General features: G+C 38.9%; 1 protein-coding gene across 1 annotated transcript; it reads right to left on the reverse strand.

The window, feature by feature from the left end:
• Positions 1–2553: 2553 nt before the first annotated feature.
• On the reverse strand, positions 2554–6573 carry plaua (plasminogen activator, urokinase a). Its single transcript, XM_078273591.1, has 11 exons — positions 6425–6573; positions 5378–5470; positions 5225–5270; positions 4987–5122; positions 4811–4893; positions 4678–4719; positions 4408–4588; positions 4143–4288; positions 3905–4045; positions 3667–3815; positions 2554–3093 (listed from the first exon to the last, which is right to left on the reverse strand). The coding sequence occupies exons 2-11, from the start codon at positions 5426–5428 to the stop codon at positions 2899–2901; spliced, it is 1170 nt and encodes a 389-aa protein (XP_078129717.1). The 5' UTR covers positions 5429–5470; positions 6425–6573; the 3' UTR covers positions 2554–2898.
• Positions 6574–15710: the final 9137 nt, after the last annotated feature.

The following is a 15710-nucleotide window of genomic DNA, read 5'->3' on the forward strand; positions in this document are numbered from 1 at the left end:
TGTGTGTGTGTGTGTGTGTGTGTGTGGTTGCTGGTAGGGTTGCCTCTGCTCTCTGCTCCTCAGATCTGAATCTGTGTTGGGGAAACTGGAGACCCCCGCAGCAAAAACAGTGGTATTTATACCCCTGAAACCCGGTGTCAACCAAAGAGCCTCCAGCCAAGAGGCCCTCTGAGTGTGTGTGTGTGTGTGTGTGTGTGTGTGTGTGTGTGTGTGTGTGTCTGGGTGGGTGTCTAATGTGGGTGTGGTACACAAGCCATCCGAACCAGAGAGACCAAATATTCAGGTCCACCTGGTTAGACCCTGTTACTCCTCCTCTCCTCTCCTCTCATCTCCTCTCCTCTCCTCTCCTCTCCCTTAGAAATTGTCCTTAAAGAGGAGTAAGACTCATACTCGCATCTCAAATCCATATATGGATGGAGTAGAGGAGCAGTAAAGTAAACTGCTCAATGTGAGTAATCGAGGGGGAATAGGATGAACTGTGATTGGCTCCAGTAGCACTGCTGTGAACAATCTGTATATGTGGACTTGTCCAAACAGACTTTGATAGAAAGCATTGCAGCAGGTCACTTAGAGAGGTTTTGAAGTATACAGTATGCTTTCAATAATGACGCGATGACCAGCTGGACTGTGGTTATTCATTGCAACAAAGTTTACTAAAATGATGACACCACAATTTAACTTTCAGTTTTTTGTGTTGCTGTTGTATGTATATGCATTCACATTGATTGATTTTTTGTCATGATTGGAGCAGAGGTGCTCAGCGTTCCTGTGACATGTTTCTTTTTTGGGAGTGGGGTGTTGGCGTTGGAAGTAAGGAGTATTAGACAGAGAGGTGTGAGTCAGTGGACAATTGAACATGTAAACACTCGCTGCTCCACACTGAAACTTTCCTTGGAATCATAAGTTGTCTGACAAGAGTTGACACTTGGCCTTCTCCACAGAACCATGTTTAGTAGAACTACTTTCATTTGTGCCATGCTGCATATGGATATAAACAAAAGTTTCTTCCTGAGTCCTAGAGGAATAAAAGCGTAGAATAGTAGCCTATAATTTGCCTTCATTGCAGCTGATTCTGGGACAGAAAATGTGGTCATCCAATGACTTTTAATTTATAGCACCACCATCAGGTTAAGTTGTATAACACTTTGGTTTGTGACTAAGTACCTACAAAACTAATCATTCCTACAAGCCTCAGCTGTAGGCCTACTTTGTCTTCAGTGCTTATTAGCAAATGTTAGCACGCTAACACACTAAAGTAAGATGGTGAACATGGTAAACGTTATACCTGAACAACAGCATCTTTCTGATCATTAACCACGTTAAAATCTTATCTTTAATAAATCTTTTTATGCTGAAACAGTTTTTGTAAAAATCACACCAATTTGTAATCCTGAGCATATCAATAAAAACATATTTTAAAAAAAAGCATCTCTCTGCTGCATTGATGAACAATGTTGTTTATTTATGAGCTGAACTCTCTGTTAGTCTCTATCGCTCCATTACAATCTCAGCATAAGAGACAGGAGATACAAATGAAAAGATTCCTGGGGTCAACTCCACCAACATCTTTATGTTTGTAGAGGAGCTTCACTGTAAGGGTTTTAAACAATCGTGAGAATTATTTGCAGTATTGCTGTGACCATTAAAATGCAAATATAAGATGGAAGTCAAGTCAGGCAAGAAAAAAAACTGATTGCTTTCTGTGTCATTAACAGCCTGAACCATCAGCTCTCCAACCTCAGCTGCCATGTATTTTTTTTATTCCAACTATATATATATATATATGAATATAAATCTGCTGCAGTCAATTGGATAGATGTTTAGTGGAATAATTCATGACTAAGGAGAGATACAAGAACAAAAGTCCCACATTTTCAACTATATGCTTTTAAGGAATCAGAAAATAGTGGCAAGTGAAGACATAAGGTTTCATATTACACCATATATGTTATATTTAGTATTTCTAGTTTGACTCATATGGCAGTTTGTAAGTTGAAAAGTCCCGCTCTATTAATTTGCATACGCAAACTGCGACATTCACTGTGTCTAAAAAGTGTAAGTGTGTATTAAACCGTCTTCAGTCTTTTTGTCATAAAGATATTGACTATACGTTTGGATGCTATTGTTGTTTGTACTAAAATATTTTTTTAAGTTTTGATTTCCAGTATGTTTGAGACTACTAAACTGCCTGTTTGTAATGTAATTTTTATTTTACCCAACAGTGCCCTCCAGTGTTCGTCTTAAGAACACTTTCACTGAAGGACATACTGTATTGAATTAAACTCACACAAACTGTCTGAGTCCCAGAGTCAGCTGTTTTGGATTTCTAAATTTCTGCAGTTTATTTCATAAAACATATATTTCACTTGTTAGACCCACATTTATGTCCGTTAGCAGATGTTCACAACTCTTCTTCTGACATACAGCGTGAACACAGTAGGCCTACAGTAAGAAAGCAAGTGGGTGTGTATATTTCTACACGTTGAAGAGTCTTCACATGCAAAAGAGAGACAGAAACATTTGGAGCTTGGAGATTAATAAACACGATGAATATGTAATAAAAATATTTTATTTAGTATACAAAAATAGCTCAACAGCAGGTCCAGCCTTCTACAAGAGGATATACTTATTTAAATTAAATTAGATAAATAAACTTATTTTCTTAATTTCTACTTGTTTGAAAATCCATACTCTTAGTATGAAAAGTTCATGCACAAGTAATACAAAAGTATTATACACTTTATACAGTGAAATATATATATTCATTTTTTTTTTTTTTAAATAAAAACACTCATTTAGAACTGTTAAATCTTCTCTGTGCAAAACTATTTTGACTGAAACAGAAATGCCCATTAGCTACAAACCAAAATGCCCAACAGGTAACTGTCTGCCACAGCTTCATTTTATGGGATACATGACTCCATTGGTGTATTTGGAGAGCCCTGTTTTTGCTGCGATCCACTTGTTGTAGTTGGTGACTTGTGTGTAAACCCCTGGTTTGTTCCTTCTGGCGCAGCCCTCACCCCAGCTCACCACCCCGAACAGAAACATCCGACCTGACACTTCACACACCAACGGACCGCCAGAGTCACCCTGTGAGAGAAAGGACGCAACAGTCAGTCAGTGATCACGTCAAAGAAAGAAAGATCCAAGTACATAGTAGGCCAATTTTGTTGTAAAGGCTCATATGGATACTGACTGTCTATAAACAAAGTAATGACAGATGACAGATTTGAAGCTACGTTATTGTAGTATTGTATTGTATATTATAATAAATGAAATGTGTCCTGGCCCATTGAACAATATCTTTATATTTGATTGATTTTTGATTTTATGTTATGACAGAGCCAACATTTAGACATTGAAACTATTTCAATATATTTTTTCTACTTAACCCCTAAATTAAAATAATAATAATAATAATAATAATAATAATTATTATTATTATTATTATTATTACAATTATAATTATAATAATTGGTTGACAGGCAGGTCCTTCAGACAAGGTAAGCCACTCTTTCAATAAATTATCATAAGATCTCCTTTAATGCTGCTGAAGTTTGAAGCTGTTTGCATATTTGTCTTTTAGATTACAACTTCCTCTAAGTTTTGTTCTTTAACTTAAAGACTAAAGACATTCATGCATACACTGGGTTCATTGCTCACCTTGCAGGCATCAGTGCTCCAGTCAGGGCTCCCAGCACAGAACATGTTCTCTGTGATGAGATCTCCATAGTACGATTCACTTGTACAGTCAGTCTTGGAGAGCAGTTTCACTTCGGCCTGCTTCAGGTACTGTGAGTAATGCCACGCCGCTGCAGACGACAGTGTCAGTTGTAAGAATCAGTAAAGTGGCTGAGATATCAGTAATGAATGTGTAGGTTAGAGGTTCTGTATTACATACCAAATCTCTCCATCCCAAATCCTGCGATGCTGCACTGAAATCCTGCGGGAAGCTGAGTGTGAGCTGGAGGAAGACACACTGTCTGGGCAGACGCTGACCTCACTGCACATCCTCCATTGCTGCTTTTGATCTTCAACAGTGCTGAAATGCAAAGACAAACACAGCTATGAGTCCTCCTGCACACAAAGCACCCATTACAACTCTTTCTCACCCACACACACAGTACAATTGTGCGCACCTATGTCATTGTTGAAGTTGGATTCATTGTATTTTCGGTGGATGATCAGTTTTTCCACAGTGAATCTCTGCTCCCTGACAGCATCTGTGTCATTGATGGCAGTTTTTCCCAGGTATACAGACAGACGCCGGATGTTTGTCTCCATACTGAACAAAAACCAAACACAGGTGTGTAAACATATTACATACCCATATGAGTCATATTGCAATCATAGTATGAGAATCGTAGTGAAGGAAATGATAGTGTGTTGTGTTTTCTGTCTCACCCATCAGAGAAGCAGTGTGCAGCCGTGAGAACCCAGCATGGTGCAATGAGAGAGCCACCACAGAGGAAACGTTTGCCCTGATGAAAGAGAGCAGCGACCCATGGGTGCGACTCTATGGGTGTGAAAGAACCACCCACAATTTTATGCATCCTCCGCTGAGACCTCTCGCCACATGTCAGCTCTGCGGGGACAGGATGAGTCAGTGAGTGATGATGAAGGGAATCATGAGGTGACATTGAGAAAAAAAGTGTATTTACGTAACAAAGCTACCTGTATCCACAGCCGGTGGAGGTTTTACTGCTGGTGTAGAACCTGTACAGGAGCAGAAAACAGAGATCATTAGAAAGATCCAAATCAAACATGTGCTTCAATGATTTTTTTGAAATTCCCGATCAAACCTTACAGCTGGGAATGTTGCAGAATTCTCTCACAATCCTCCTTCCTTTTTGGACATGGCACCACGGGCTCAATCTCTGGTCAGGATTCCTAGCATTCAAGTTAAATAATAGCCTGTTAAACCCACAATACCTCTTCTTAACATGGCCTATCTAGGTCCCAGATTGGTGACTTAAAGTCTACCTGCAGTAATTGTGGTTGCCAAGTCCCTTTGAAGCTCCTGAAGGGATTTTAAACTTGTTCCAGTTGAGACATATGGTGCCATATGCCGACTCAGAAACAAATCCCCTGTAACTGCTCCCATCCCCAGACCGACACTCTGAGGATCACATGACAGATTGATGACAGACAGATGATTTAATGTCTCTCACCAGATGCAACAAATGCAGAATATAAAGTGTTGCTTTGACAGTGTGCTTACCCCTGTTAATGTCCCGGGGTTTAGGTGACCATCTTCGTGAAAAAGCCTAAAAAGAAGCACAGACAAACTCGGGTGAGACATATTTATAAAAATCCTCTGACACCCTCAGTATGACAATTAAACCTAAAGTTACTTCCTTTTATTATTGCTTACCACATCAATGCTGATAGCTGCAAGAACGGCGACAATGACTATCAGGTTCATCTTCACTTCTCCTTATTGGGGATATTTTTGTCTTAAGATAGACTGAAAAAAGAAGAAGAATTACAGAAATGGAACAAAACAACCAACTGAATTTAAAGCTCCTTATATGGAGTTTATCTTAAAGCACATGATAGGACAGAAACAAGTGTGACTACTGAACAGGCATGTGCTTTCTTTATCTGGGTTTAATTGTGCTCACCTTCAGTTCACACAGTGTTACGTTTCTGCTGATTGCACGTGAAGATTTATTGCAGATGAAAAACGGTGCTGTGGAGCTTCTAATGTGAGAGCAACAGATAGAGCATGTCCACTGTGTGCATTCTGTACTATAAACACAGCCTCTATCGGTACAGTGATTGCAATATCAATTTAGGTTATAGTTGATTACTGCATGACATGTGCACACTATTACATCGCATTTAGTTCTGCAATGCATACAGTTGAAACATTGCATTTCTAAATATTTCTAGGACACAGTATCAACTTGATAATGACAAATCAAATGGTTGTATGGTTAAAACCTTTTTTTCAGTTGAATAAGTGTTCTTGTTTTAATCTTCATTTCCAGCATTTTAGTTACTTTCTATTTTAATTGGAGTATACATTGGAGAGTGCCCAGATTAAGATTGAGTTTTTTTTGCATCTCTCCATCACATCTTTTATTGATTATGTGTATATTACCTGTAGTATTTGTATATATGTAAACCAATAAACTAAACTAAAGCACTGAAATATTAGTCTCTGTGTGTTTGCGTCCTTTCTACTATCTGTGTGAATGGTGTGCTTGAGCTTTTCCTCGTGTGTTTGTGTAGTGTGTCCTCTTCCCAGGTCCATTATAACAAATCCAATTTGTGATGTGTGGTATTGGGCTAAATAAATAAAACTGACTTGGCTTGAATTGACCTATCATTTATACTTCATCATAAATACGGTAAAGTAAAACAACTTCTTATATTTTGCTGCATGTCACAGAAGCTTTGTCAGAGATATAGTTACCCTTCTGTCCAAACTTGCAATCCCGATGAAGCTCTTTGTTATTTCTTCCAGCTGAGGGGACTGCTATCTCTTCTCTGTGTCCTCTGATAGGCACCTTTGTTGTGTCAGGACTCCGATGTTGGTTGCTCTGGTGTTGCTGTGCTGATGAACCTCCCATTTAAAAACACACAGGCTACAAGTGGGAGGGGTTAAGGAGAAATATGAAAACATCACTGAGGCTCAATTGCTGATGTGCAAAGTCTTGAATAAAGAATCTGTTATTTCCTGTAACACATTCATTGAGCACCCCCTCCTTCCACTATAACCACAGTGATATTGCTCAAAATAATATATCCATAATTGGTCATACGTACAATGGCAGCTGCTGCATATGTGGGTACAGAAGAGCACATCTCGTTAAAAAGTAGAATGACTTTGAATTTGAAATTAATTTACTAAATTTAATAAAGAAATTTCCCATAACAGAAACTGGTTAGACACTGCAACATATGCATTGAAGAAACAGAATACCTAATGCTTTGTTATAGGCATAATATAATATTTTAATGTATAACTGATATCTCCTTTCTACAGTCTAAACACACTCAAGTGGTCTTGATGGCATCAGTTCAAACTGGTATTTAATCACTCAAGCCTTCATGTTAAGTTTCCGCTCAAGAACCTGTGAAATTAGATAAAACATTTCCCCACACTATATGGCAATGTTACATATGTCCATGTGTAGGATATCCAATGTTCCATTGAAACACTTTGATTCAATTGGTATTCCATTTTGTAAGTCTGTATCATCAGAGTAAAGGAAAGCTTTCTTGATGTTTTGTGTGTCAATTCCAGATAATAAAGACTAAAGAGAATAAATAAAGATTTATTTATTTAGACTTCTTATGTTGTCTTCAGTGGGTTGGGATATTTCCTCAGTTTAAACATCTCAATGATCAGGGATTCATCATCATTCATCATCTGTTAAGTAGCTGTACATTCCTTAAGTTTGTTTGACTTGTTTGGTTGCAGTACATTACATTCCAGTCTCAACCAAAATAGCATACACCATTTACAGCTTATACAAATTGCAGCTGTATGCTTTTAACCAGATCAAGTAAAACTTAACATATTACTTATATGTTAGGAGTAATGTACAATTATATTACTTGTAGAATTGGTTTTAAAGTGTTAACTTATAAATCCATTTATAGTCTTGCTTCATTACATTATGGACCTCTTCTGAATGTCTTTTACCACCATGCAATGCATTTATCTGATACATCCTCTTGAATCATCTGCCTGTGACTACATGCAGACAGACAGCTGCATCATTAATCAAGACTCCTTAAAAGCAGGTATTCCTGAAATGGTAAATAATAATACTTGTTTACCAGATTAGTTTAACCAACTTTTTCACTGAAATCTGGTTTGGATAACAGAGCAGCTGTCTTTCAATACAACATTCTTTGCACATCTTGCACTAATAATGTAACACAACTTCCCCTAAAAGAATAGGTATTGTTATGGACTTTTCTTGGGGATTTCTAGACTGAAATCTCCCTCACATACCCCTAACAAATACTCTGACGCTTGTGTGACTTACATTTCCTCTTCTTTGGTGACAATAGCCGGATATGACACCTTTGGGCAGAGCTTTGTGGACCAGATAACTTAAAGGAATGAGATAAGCATGTACAGCATGCATGAAGTCAGGAAGCATGACACAACTTAATAACAAACATGAATTAATTAATGTTTTGACTCCAGTAGCCCTCTCTGATAAATATCTACTTTAAAGGGGTGGTTCAGAATTTTGGACATAGGACCTCATTTCCAAGTTAGCCAGTGTGTTATTTATCAGTGGAGACCGTTTTCAACACTTTTCATCCAGTCCTTCTAGTTGCAGATTTCGCTGGTGCTAGGCTAGCGCAAGTCAACAGTATCTTCTAGCCTGCCATTAAAAGCAGTCTTACCCACTCCACAGTACACCCGAGGCAAATAAATTAGAAACGCCAGACTATCGATGTAAATGTCTGTGTTGATAGAATAATGTTAGAAATAAAACTACCCTTGCATCGCATTGCAATAGTTATACTTTGTTCCCTGTAGTTGGTAGCATAGGCTACAGCAGCAGCGGAGTGATATTACCTAGGCTACAGAGGAAGCCGGTTTCCATGACAATCACCATCACGCAAGTTTATTTACCTGCCGCTGCAATTTGCATGTAAACTGTCCGAGCTTACATTACTTTTCTGTCAGCAATTATCTAAAGTTAGCGGTTAGCCCAGCCAGGTATCTACCAAGAGTGTAGCTATACCTTTAGCTAACGTTGTCACTCTCCACAATGCATTGAACTGTAACGTTATCTCCACTAACGTTGTCAGTCTTAATCTATCAGTAGCAGCTAGGCCAAAAGTTATTACCTGTTCATCAGTAGCTGTTGGTGCATCTCAAGTCTGTATGGCTGCAGCCTGGAGCGTCCCGTGTCATGCCCTCTCACCTTTCTGATAAGCACTTGTATTTGCAGCAATGTCCCAGTGAAGTGTGAAAACAATATAGACCTTAAAAATAAAAAGGAGTCTTGGAAAGAGTGTAACATGTTTATTTTTGTATTCTTGTGTGCAGATCCTTGTTATCCATCCTCAGGAAATCCGGTCAGTGTATGTTTTGGTCATTCGATTTTCATTTCATTAACAGATATTAAAAACAAACAAAAAACAAATGGTTATTTGATTTTCGTTTTAAAATAAAAAAATTTAAATTGAAATACAAGGCGTTTTTTCCTTTTCCTTGTCAAAAGGGAGTGAACATTTTAAACATGCTTCGATTTTCATCTCCTATTTCATATAACAAACAATTGAATCACTAGAAAACAGCTAGAGCGGGTAACGCCAGCTCTGCAGACGGACCAGAGTCAGTCAGCACCGGGGACCGAACATAGAGCGAACCGGAGACCCAGGTCATAGGGCTGGTGGCTAGCTGCTAGCTAGCTGCAGCGGCAGCAGCGGACATTATAACATTAGAACCAGCACAGGAGGTCTGATCCCCATGATCTGATCCCGAACCGCCGGTGACTTTCTGCCAGATCAGCAAGCTTAACGACAACAGAAAGTTTGCTGGGATCAGACTTTGGTAAAGTTAATGTAACAGCAACGTTACAGCCGTGAACTGAAAGTCTATTTCCTCAGCTGGTTTGACTCTCTTCCGGCGAAGCTGTCTGCTGCGGGTAGAGACAGAGAGTCAGAGGAAGGCAGGGAGAGAGGGGAATAAAGAAATGTATTGAATCGAATGACCAAAACATACACTGACCCTCCTTGATTGCAAACGTGGTCACGAACTTAACCGTGACTCCATCTGGAAGATAATTCGCGATTTTGTATTTTGGCCCGCTGAATTTACCGTTTGACAGGCCTCGGCATGAGACGGGATGGCATGACATGGGACGCTCCAGGCTGCAGCCATACCCGCCTCGTGCATCGGGAAAGACGGATGGAACCGTATTCGTTGTCAGTGACTTGTGGTCCTTTAGATTGCTGGGTTTTTCAAAGTCGTCTGGTCTAAAATGATCACTACATATTCGCCACTTGAGTAGTCTCCGCCTTGATGTCCAAGCCAGCAGCAAAAAGCCACAGTTGGTTCCTTTCTGGATCTCCCAATGGAAATTTGTGGAAACTTTGTGGTGCCCATCTGTTTTTGTTTTTTTACAATTTCTAAATGCACACTGAATCACCATGTTGCCTAGTCCTTAGTTTCCAATACAATGCTTCAATACCAATGTAGGCTACTAGGTGTCCCAACTGTAGTGCACTTCTCTGTTTACTTTTCAGCGCAGTACTACTAACCGGAGCAAAGTAAAATTCCGCTGCTGCTGAGAAACTAGTCCCTCAAAATGTAATGCGATCATTGAGATGCAAGGGTAGTTTTATTTCTAACATTATTCTATCAACAGACATTTACATCGATAGTCTGGCTTTATAATTTATTTGCCTCGGGTGTACTGTGGAGTGGGTAAGACTGTTTTTAGTGGCAGGCTAGCAGATACTGTTGACTTGCGCTAGCCTAGCACCAGCGAACTCTGCAACTGGAAGGACTGGATGAAAAATGTTGAAAACGGTCTCCACTATACTCCACTAATAAATAACACACTAGCTAACTTGGAAATGAGGTCCTATGTACAACATTCTGAACCACCCCTTTAAGCTTCACATATGTTTTACCAAAAATAGAACTAAGTTCCAGAAATTATCCAACCCATGGAAACATTTGTGGTTGAAGCCATCTGCAACCTACAGCAGAGTGGATTTTGACTCAAGTCTTTCCCCCTACCCCCAGCCCAGGCTGGACACCAGTCACCCTCCAAATACCATCCTGAAGGCTTGAAATTCACTTCTTGCAGTTCCTGGTATCTTTCTCAACTTGCTGTGATAAATATGTTCTGTGTTATTTTGATAAATCTCTACAGTTGTATTAGTGTAGTGAGAGGTGTTGGGCCAGGTATAAGATACCTGTGAACAGATGATGTATCCTGTTTTATACTGTATATACTATACTTTATACTGTAATATAATTTTTCATCTAACAAGAAGTACAGCTTAAAACCATAAAAGTATGATTACTGCTGTGTCATTCCCCTGTAACAATATAGGGTCACATTCTGCACATTAAAATGTAAAAGCTTCTGTATCTCTATAAACCGTGGGAATTTACACATATGAAACCCACGGACATCAGTTCAGAGAAGAAGAGGAAGGAGATATTGAGAAATAGAAACCTGCAGTGTGACACCCTAACAGTGTGATTTACAGTTTATTTGATAGCCTAATAAGAAGAAAGCAGCAAGTTAGACTTCACAGATATAACCGCTATCTTGATCAGAGTGTGGTTGCCTCATATGTGAGAGGAACATTTTTTAAACCCCAAGAAGGGAAGTACACTCCTAATATTTCCTATTTTCTGAATTTTGATCAGTAGAACTTGAAACATGTGCAAAACATCTCAGACTCAAACCCTGCCAGTCACTTTAACTCTCCTGTTTCTAAAAAAACAAACACCTGGTGAAACAGGCAGGAAACCATTGATTTTCACAATCCAAACCTTTTCCTGACACTGGCACTCTAGTGACAGGAATTTTAGATTACATGTGTTTTCAGCTTCTCTATTGAATCATCAGATACCTTTCTGCTTCCCCTTTTAAGCATACCGATAAAAAGTACATTCTGTTGAATAAAACAGTGAAATTCTGAGGTCAAACTGTTTTAATAAGAAGCTATGAGTACGGTGGCCCTGAAGTGCAAAGCACAACAGCAAATAGAAAAACGCAATAGCAAATCATAAAACACAACGGCAAATAGGAAAACACAAGGGCAAATATGAAAACAAGACAGCAAATAGGAAAACACGACAGCAAATCATAAAACACAACGGCAAATAGGAAAACACAACAGCAAATATGAAAACACGACAGCAAATATGAAAACACGACAACAAATAGGAAAACACTTCAATAAATCATAAAACACAACGGCAAATAGGAAAACACGACAGCAAACATGAAAACACGACAGCAAACAGGAAAATACGACAGCAAACAGGAAAACACAACAGCAAATATGAAAACACGACATGAAAACACGACAGCAAATATGAAAACACGACAGCAAATAGGAAAACACGACAGCAAATAGGAAAACACTTCAACAAATCATAAAACACAACGGCATTAACTTCTACCGGAAAAGGTAGGGCCTATCTAGCAGAGGACGGACCCTCCTGATTGGACAGATGGACTGTCTCTCTGTTAAAAGTAGGCGCGTTTCTGTGTTTTTCACCTCTCCTTCCTGTTAAAACACAGACAGTCCGTCTGTCCAATCAGGAGGGTCTGTCCTCTGCTAGATAGGCCCTACCTTTTCCGGTAGAAGTTAATGCCGTTGTGTTTTAAAATTTCTTGAAGTGTTTTCATATTTGCTGTCTTGTTTTCATATTTGCTGTCGTATTTTCCTATTTGCTGTTGTGTTTTCATATTTGTTGTTGTGTTTTCCTATTTGCTGTTGTGTTTTCATATTTGTTGTTGTGTTTTCATATTTGCCGTCGTGTTTTCATATTTGCTGTTGTGTTTTCATATTTGCCGTCGTGTTTTCATATTTGCTGTCGTGTTTTCCTATTTGCTGCCGTGTTTTCATATTTGCTGTCGTGTTTTCCTATTTGCCGTTGTGTTTTATGATTTGTTGAAGTGTTTTCATATTTGCTGTCGTGTTTCCCTATTTTCTGTTGTGTTTTCCTATTTGCCGCTGTGTTTTCCTATTTGCCGTTGTGTTTTCCTATTTGGCGTTGCGTTTTTATATTTGCTGTTGTGATTTGCACTTCAGGGCCACCGTATATGAGGGTTGGTATGCATGCATACATTTCACTTGTTTGATTTTCACAATACATGTAACTTTTAGCTACTTTGAGTCTGAAAATTAATATATAAATTCATTTGGACATCTTAATAGTCTTAATAATTGACTTTCCATTTGTGCAACTTGATATTTAAATAAAATTAATTTCTAATCATATAAATGTCATTAATGGTTGAACACTGGCTAAGCAAAGACCAAATTTTGTTAATAGTTCTTTAATTGAATAATGGTCTGAAAGCTGTCTTGCTTCACAAACTCAGTTTCACACAGAGGGGAACAAACACAACAAAAGCACAAAAGCAGTTGCAGAGCATTTTCTTTCATTGGACAGCACTGCCCCTTAACATGGTCAAAGCAGACGCAATGAGGGCCTCATAGTTTTGACTATGTTGTCATAATTCTTGACTAATTGCACATTTCCCATGGTTTACTGTTTGCTCATCTTGTGGTTAATAGATTGAGAAATTCTGATTTCTCCCTGATGAAGTCAAACCTCTGGAACCATAACCTAAACAAAATAAATGATTGAAATTGTTAATTTGGAAGAAACAACATTTTATTGTATCCCATGTAATGTAATAGTCCATTTTCTTATTCTCAGTGAAAGATTAGTTGGGCTTGATTTGTTCATGCAACTGCAAAGTGCCCTTTGTAATGGCATTTCTGTTTGATAGTTGAAAGACTGGGACCAAAACTGAAATGTGTTAAATATTACAAATATTTGGGAATCTGGCTGGAGAACAGACTAACTTTTAAGAACCACTGGAACACCTGACTACCAAACAGAAGATCAAACTTTGATGTTTGTACAGACAAAAAGTCATGTTTTTTTTGTGGAAGACTTTTGTCAACCTACAATTATGTTTGCATTTGATTAATGGTGTAGCTATGACGTCTGCCATGGTGGCTACATACAGTGGGTACGGAAAGTATTCAGACCCCTTTAAATTTTTCACTCTTTGTTTCATTGCAGCCATTTGCTAAAATCAAAAAAGTTCATTTTATTTCTCATTAATGTACACTCAGCACCCCATCTTGACAGAAAAAAACAGAAATGAAGAAATTTGTGCAAATTTATTAAAAAAAAACAACTGAAAAATCACATGGTCATAAGTATTCAGACCCTTTGCTGTGACACTCATATTTAACTCACATGCTGTCCATTTCTTCTGATCCTCCTTGAGATGGTTCTACTCCTTCATTCGAGTCCTGCTGTGTTTAATTAAACTGATTGGACTTGATTAGGAAAGGCACACACCGTCTAAATAAGACCTTACAGCTCACAGTGCATGTCAGAGCAAATGAGAATCATGAGGTCGAAGGAACTGCCCAAGGAGCTCAGAGACAGAATTGTGGCAAGGCACAGATCTGGCCAAGGTTACAAAAGAATTTCTGCAGCACTCAAGGTTCCCAAGAGCACAGTGGCCTCCATAATCCTTAAATGGAAGAAGTTTGGGACGACCAGAACTCTTCCTAGACCTGGCCGTCCAGCCAATGGTAGAGTGGCCTGACGGAAGCCTCTCCTCAGTGCAAGACATATGAAAGCCTGCATAGAGTTTGCCAAAAAACACATGAAGGACTCCCAGACTATGAGAAATAAGATTCTCTGGTCTGATGAGACCAAGATTGAACTTTTTGGCGTTAATTCTAAGCGGTATGTGTGGAGAAAACCAGGCACTGCTCATCACCTGCCCAATACAATCCCAACAGTGAAACATGGTGGTGGCAGCATCATGCTATGGGGGTGTTTTTCAGCTGCAGGGACAGGACGACTGGTTGCAATTGAAGGAAAGATGAATGCGGCCAAGTACAGAGATATCCTGGAAGAAAACCTCATCCAGAGTGCTCAGGACCTCAGACTGGGCCGAAGGTTCACCTTCCAACAAGGCAATGACCCTAAGCACGCGGCTAAAATAACAAAGGAGTGGCTTCGGAACAACTCTGTGACCATTCTTGACTGGCCCAGCCAGAGACCTGAACTAAACCCAATTGAGCATCTCTGGAGAGACCTGAAAATGGCTGTCCACCAACGTTCACCATCCAACCTGACGGAACTGGAGAGGCTCTGCAAGGAAGAATGGCAGAGGATCCCCAAATCCAGGTGTGAAAAACTTGTTGCATCATTCCCAAGAAGACTCATGGCTGTACTAGCTCAAAAGGGTGCTTCTACTCAATACTGAGCAAAGGGTCTGAATACTTATGACCATGTGATATTTCAGTTTTTCTTTTTTAATAAATTTGCAAAAATTTCTTCATTTCTGTTTTTTTCTGTCAAGATGGGGTGCTGAGTGTACATTAATGAGAAATAAAATGAACTTTTTTGATTTTAGCAAATGGCTGCAATGAAACAAAGAGTGAAAAATTTAAAGGGGTCTGAATACTTTCCGTACCCACTGTATAGCCTAAGCCTATCATCAATGTTTTGTAAATTAAATGTTTTTTTTAATCACAAATAGACTGCTTTTCCTTTGATAATAATATGTTGGATTCATGGTAATAAAAGGAATATTTTCAGACATATTTTAATTTTTGAAAAACAAAAAATGTATCAAACAATAATTTGGCGGCCCACCTGCAGTAACTCTGAGGACCCCCTGGTATAGATTGTATGCGTGCCTCCCCCTCCACCTTAGAGCCTCTTGACCGTGATCACAGTGCACTGCACCTAAGCAAAAGTGACACCGTCTTGACTCACCATTGTATCCCAAATGAAAAAGAGGCATATTCGTCTTTAACCCACAAGAGAAGGATGTTGCATTGCACATTATTTACCTATGAGGCTGTACTAACTTTCTGCTTTCTGATCACATCTAAACAGTAATCATGGTGCTTGAAAAACTTTACAAATGTAATGAAACTCAAAAATGAATATGTCATTGCTTTTTAAGATTCAAAAATAACCATCA

Source organism: Sander vitreus, chromosome 17 (assembly GCF_031162955.1).
Source record: "Sander vitreus isolate 19-12246 chromosome 17, sanVit1, whole genome shotgun sequence".
NCBI lineage: Eukaryota > Metazoa > Chordata > Actinopteri > Perciformes > Percidae > Sander > Sander vitreus.

Coding starts and splice junctions, on each gene's coding strand:
- plaua (XM_078273591.1), bottom strand. CDS start 5,428: ATGAACCTGATAGTCATTGTCGCCGTTCTTGCAGCTATCAGCATTGAT. Junction 4,894..4,986: donor GGCAACCACAATTACTGCAG/GTAGACTTTAAG, acceptor CTTGAATGCTAG/GAATCCTGACCAGAGATTGA. Junction 4,289..4,407: donor GCACACTGCTTCTCTGATGG/GTGAGACAGAAA, acceptor GTTTTTGTTCAG/TATGGAGACAAACATCCGGC.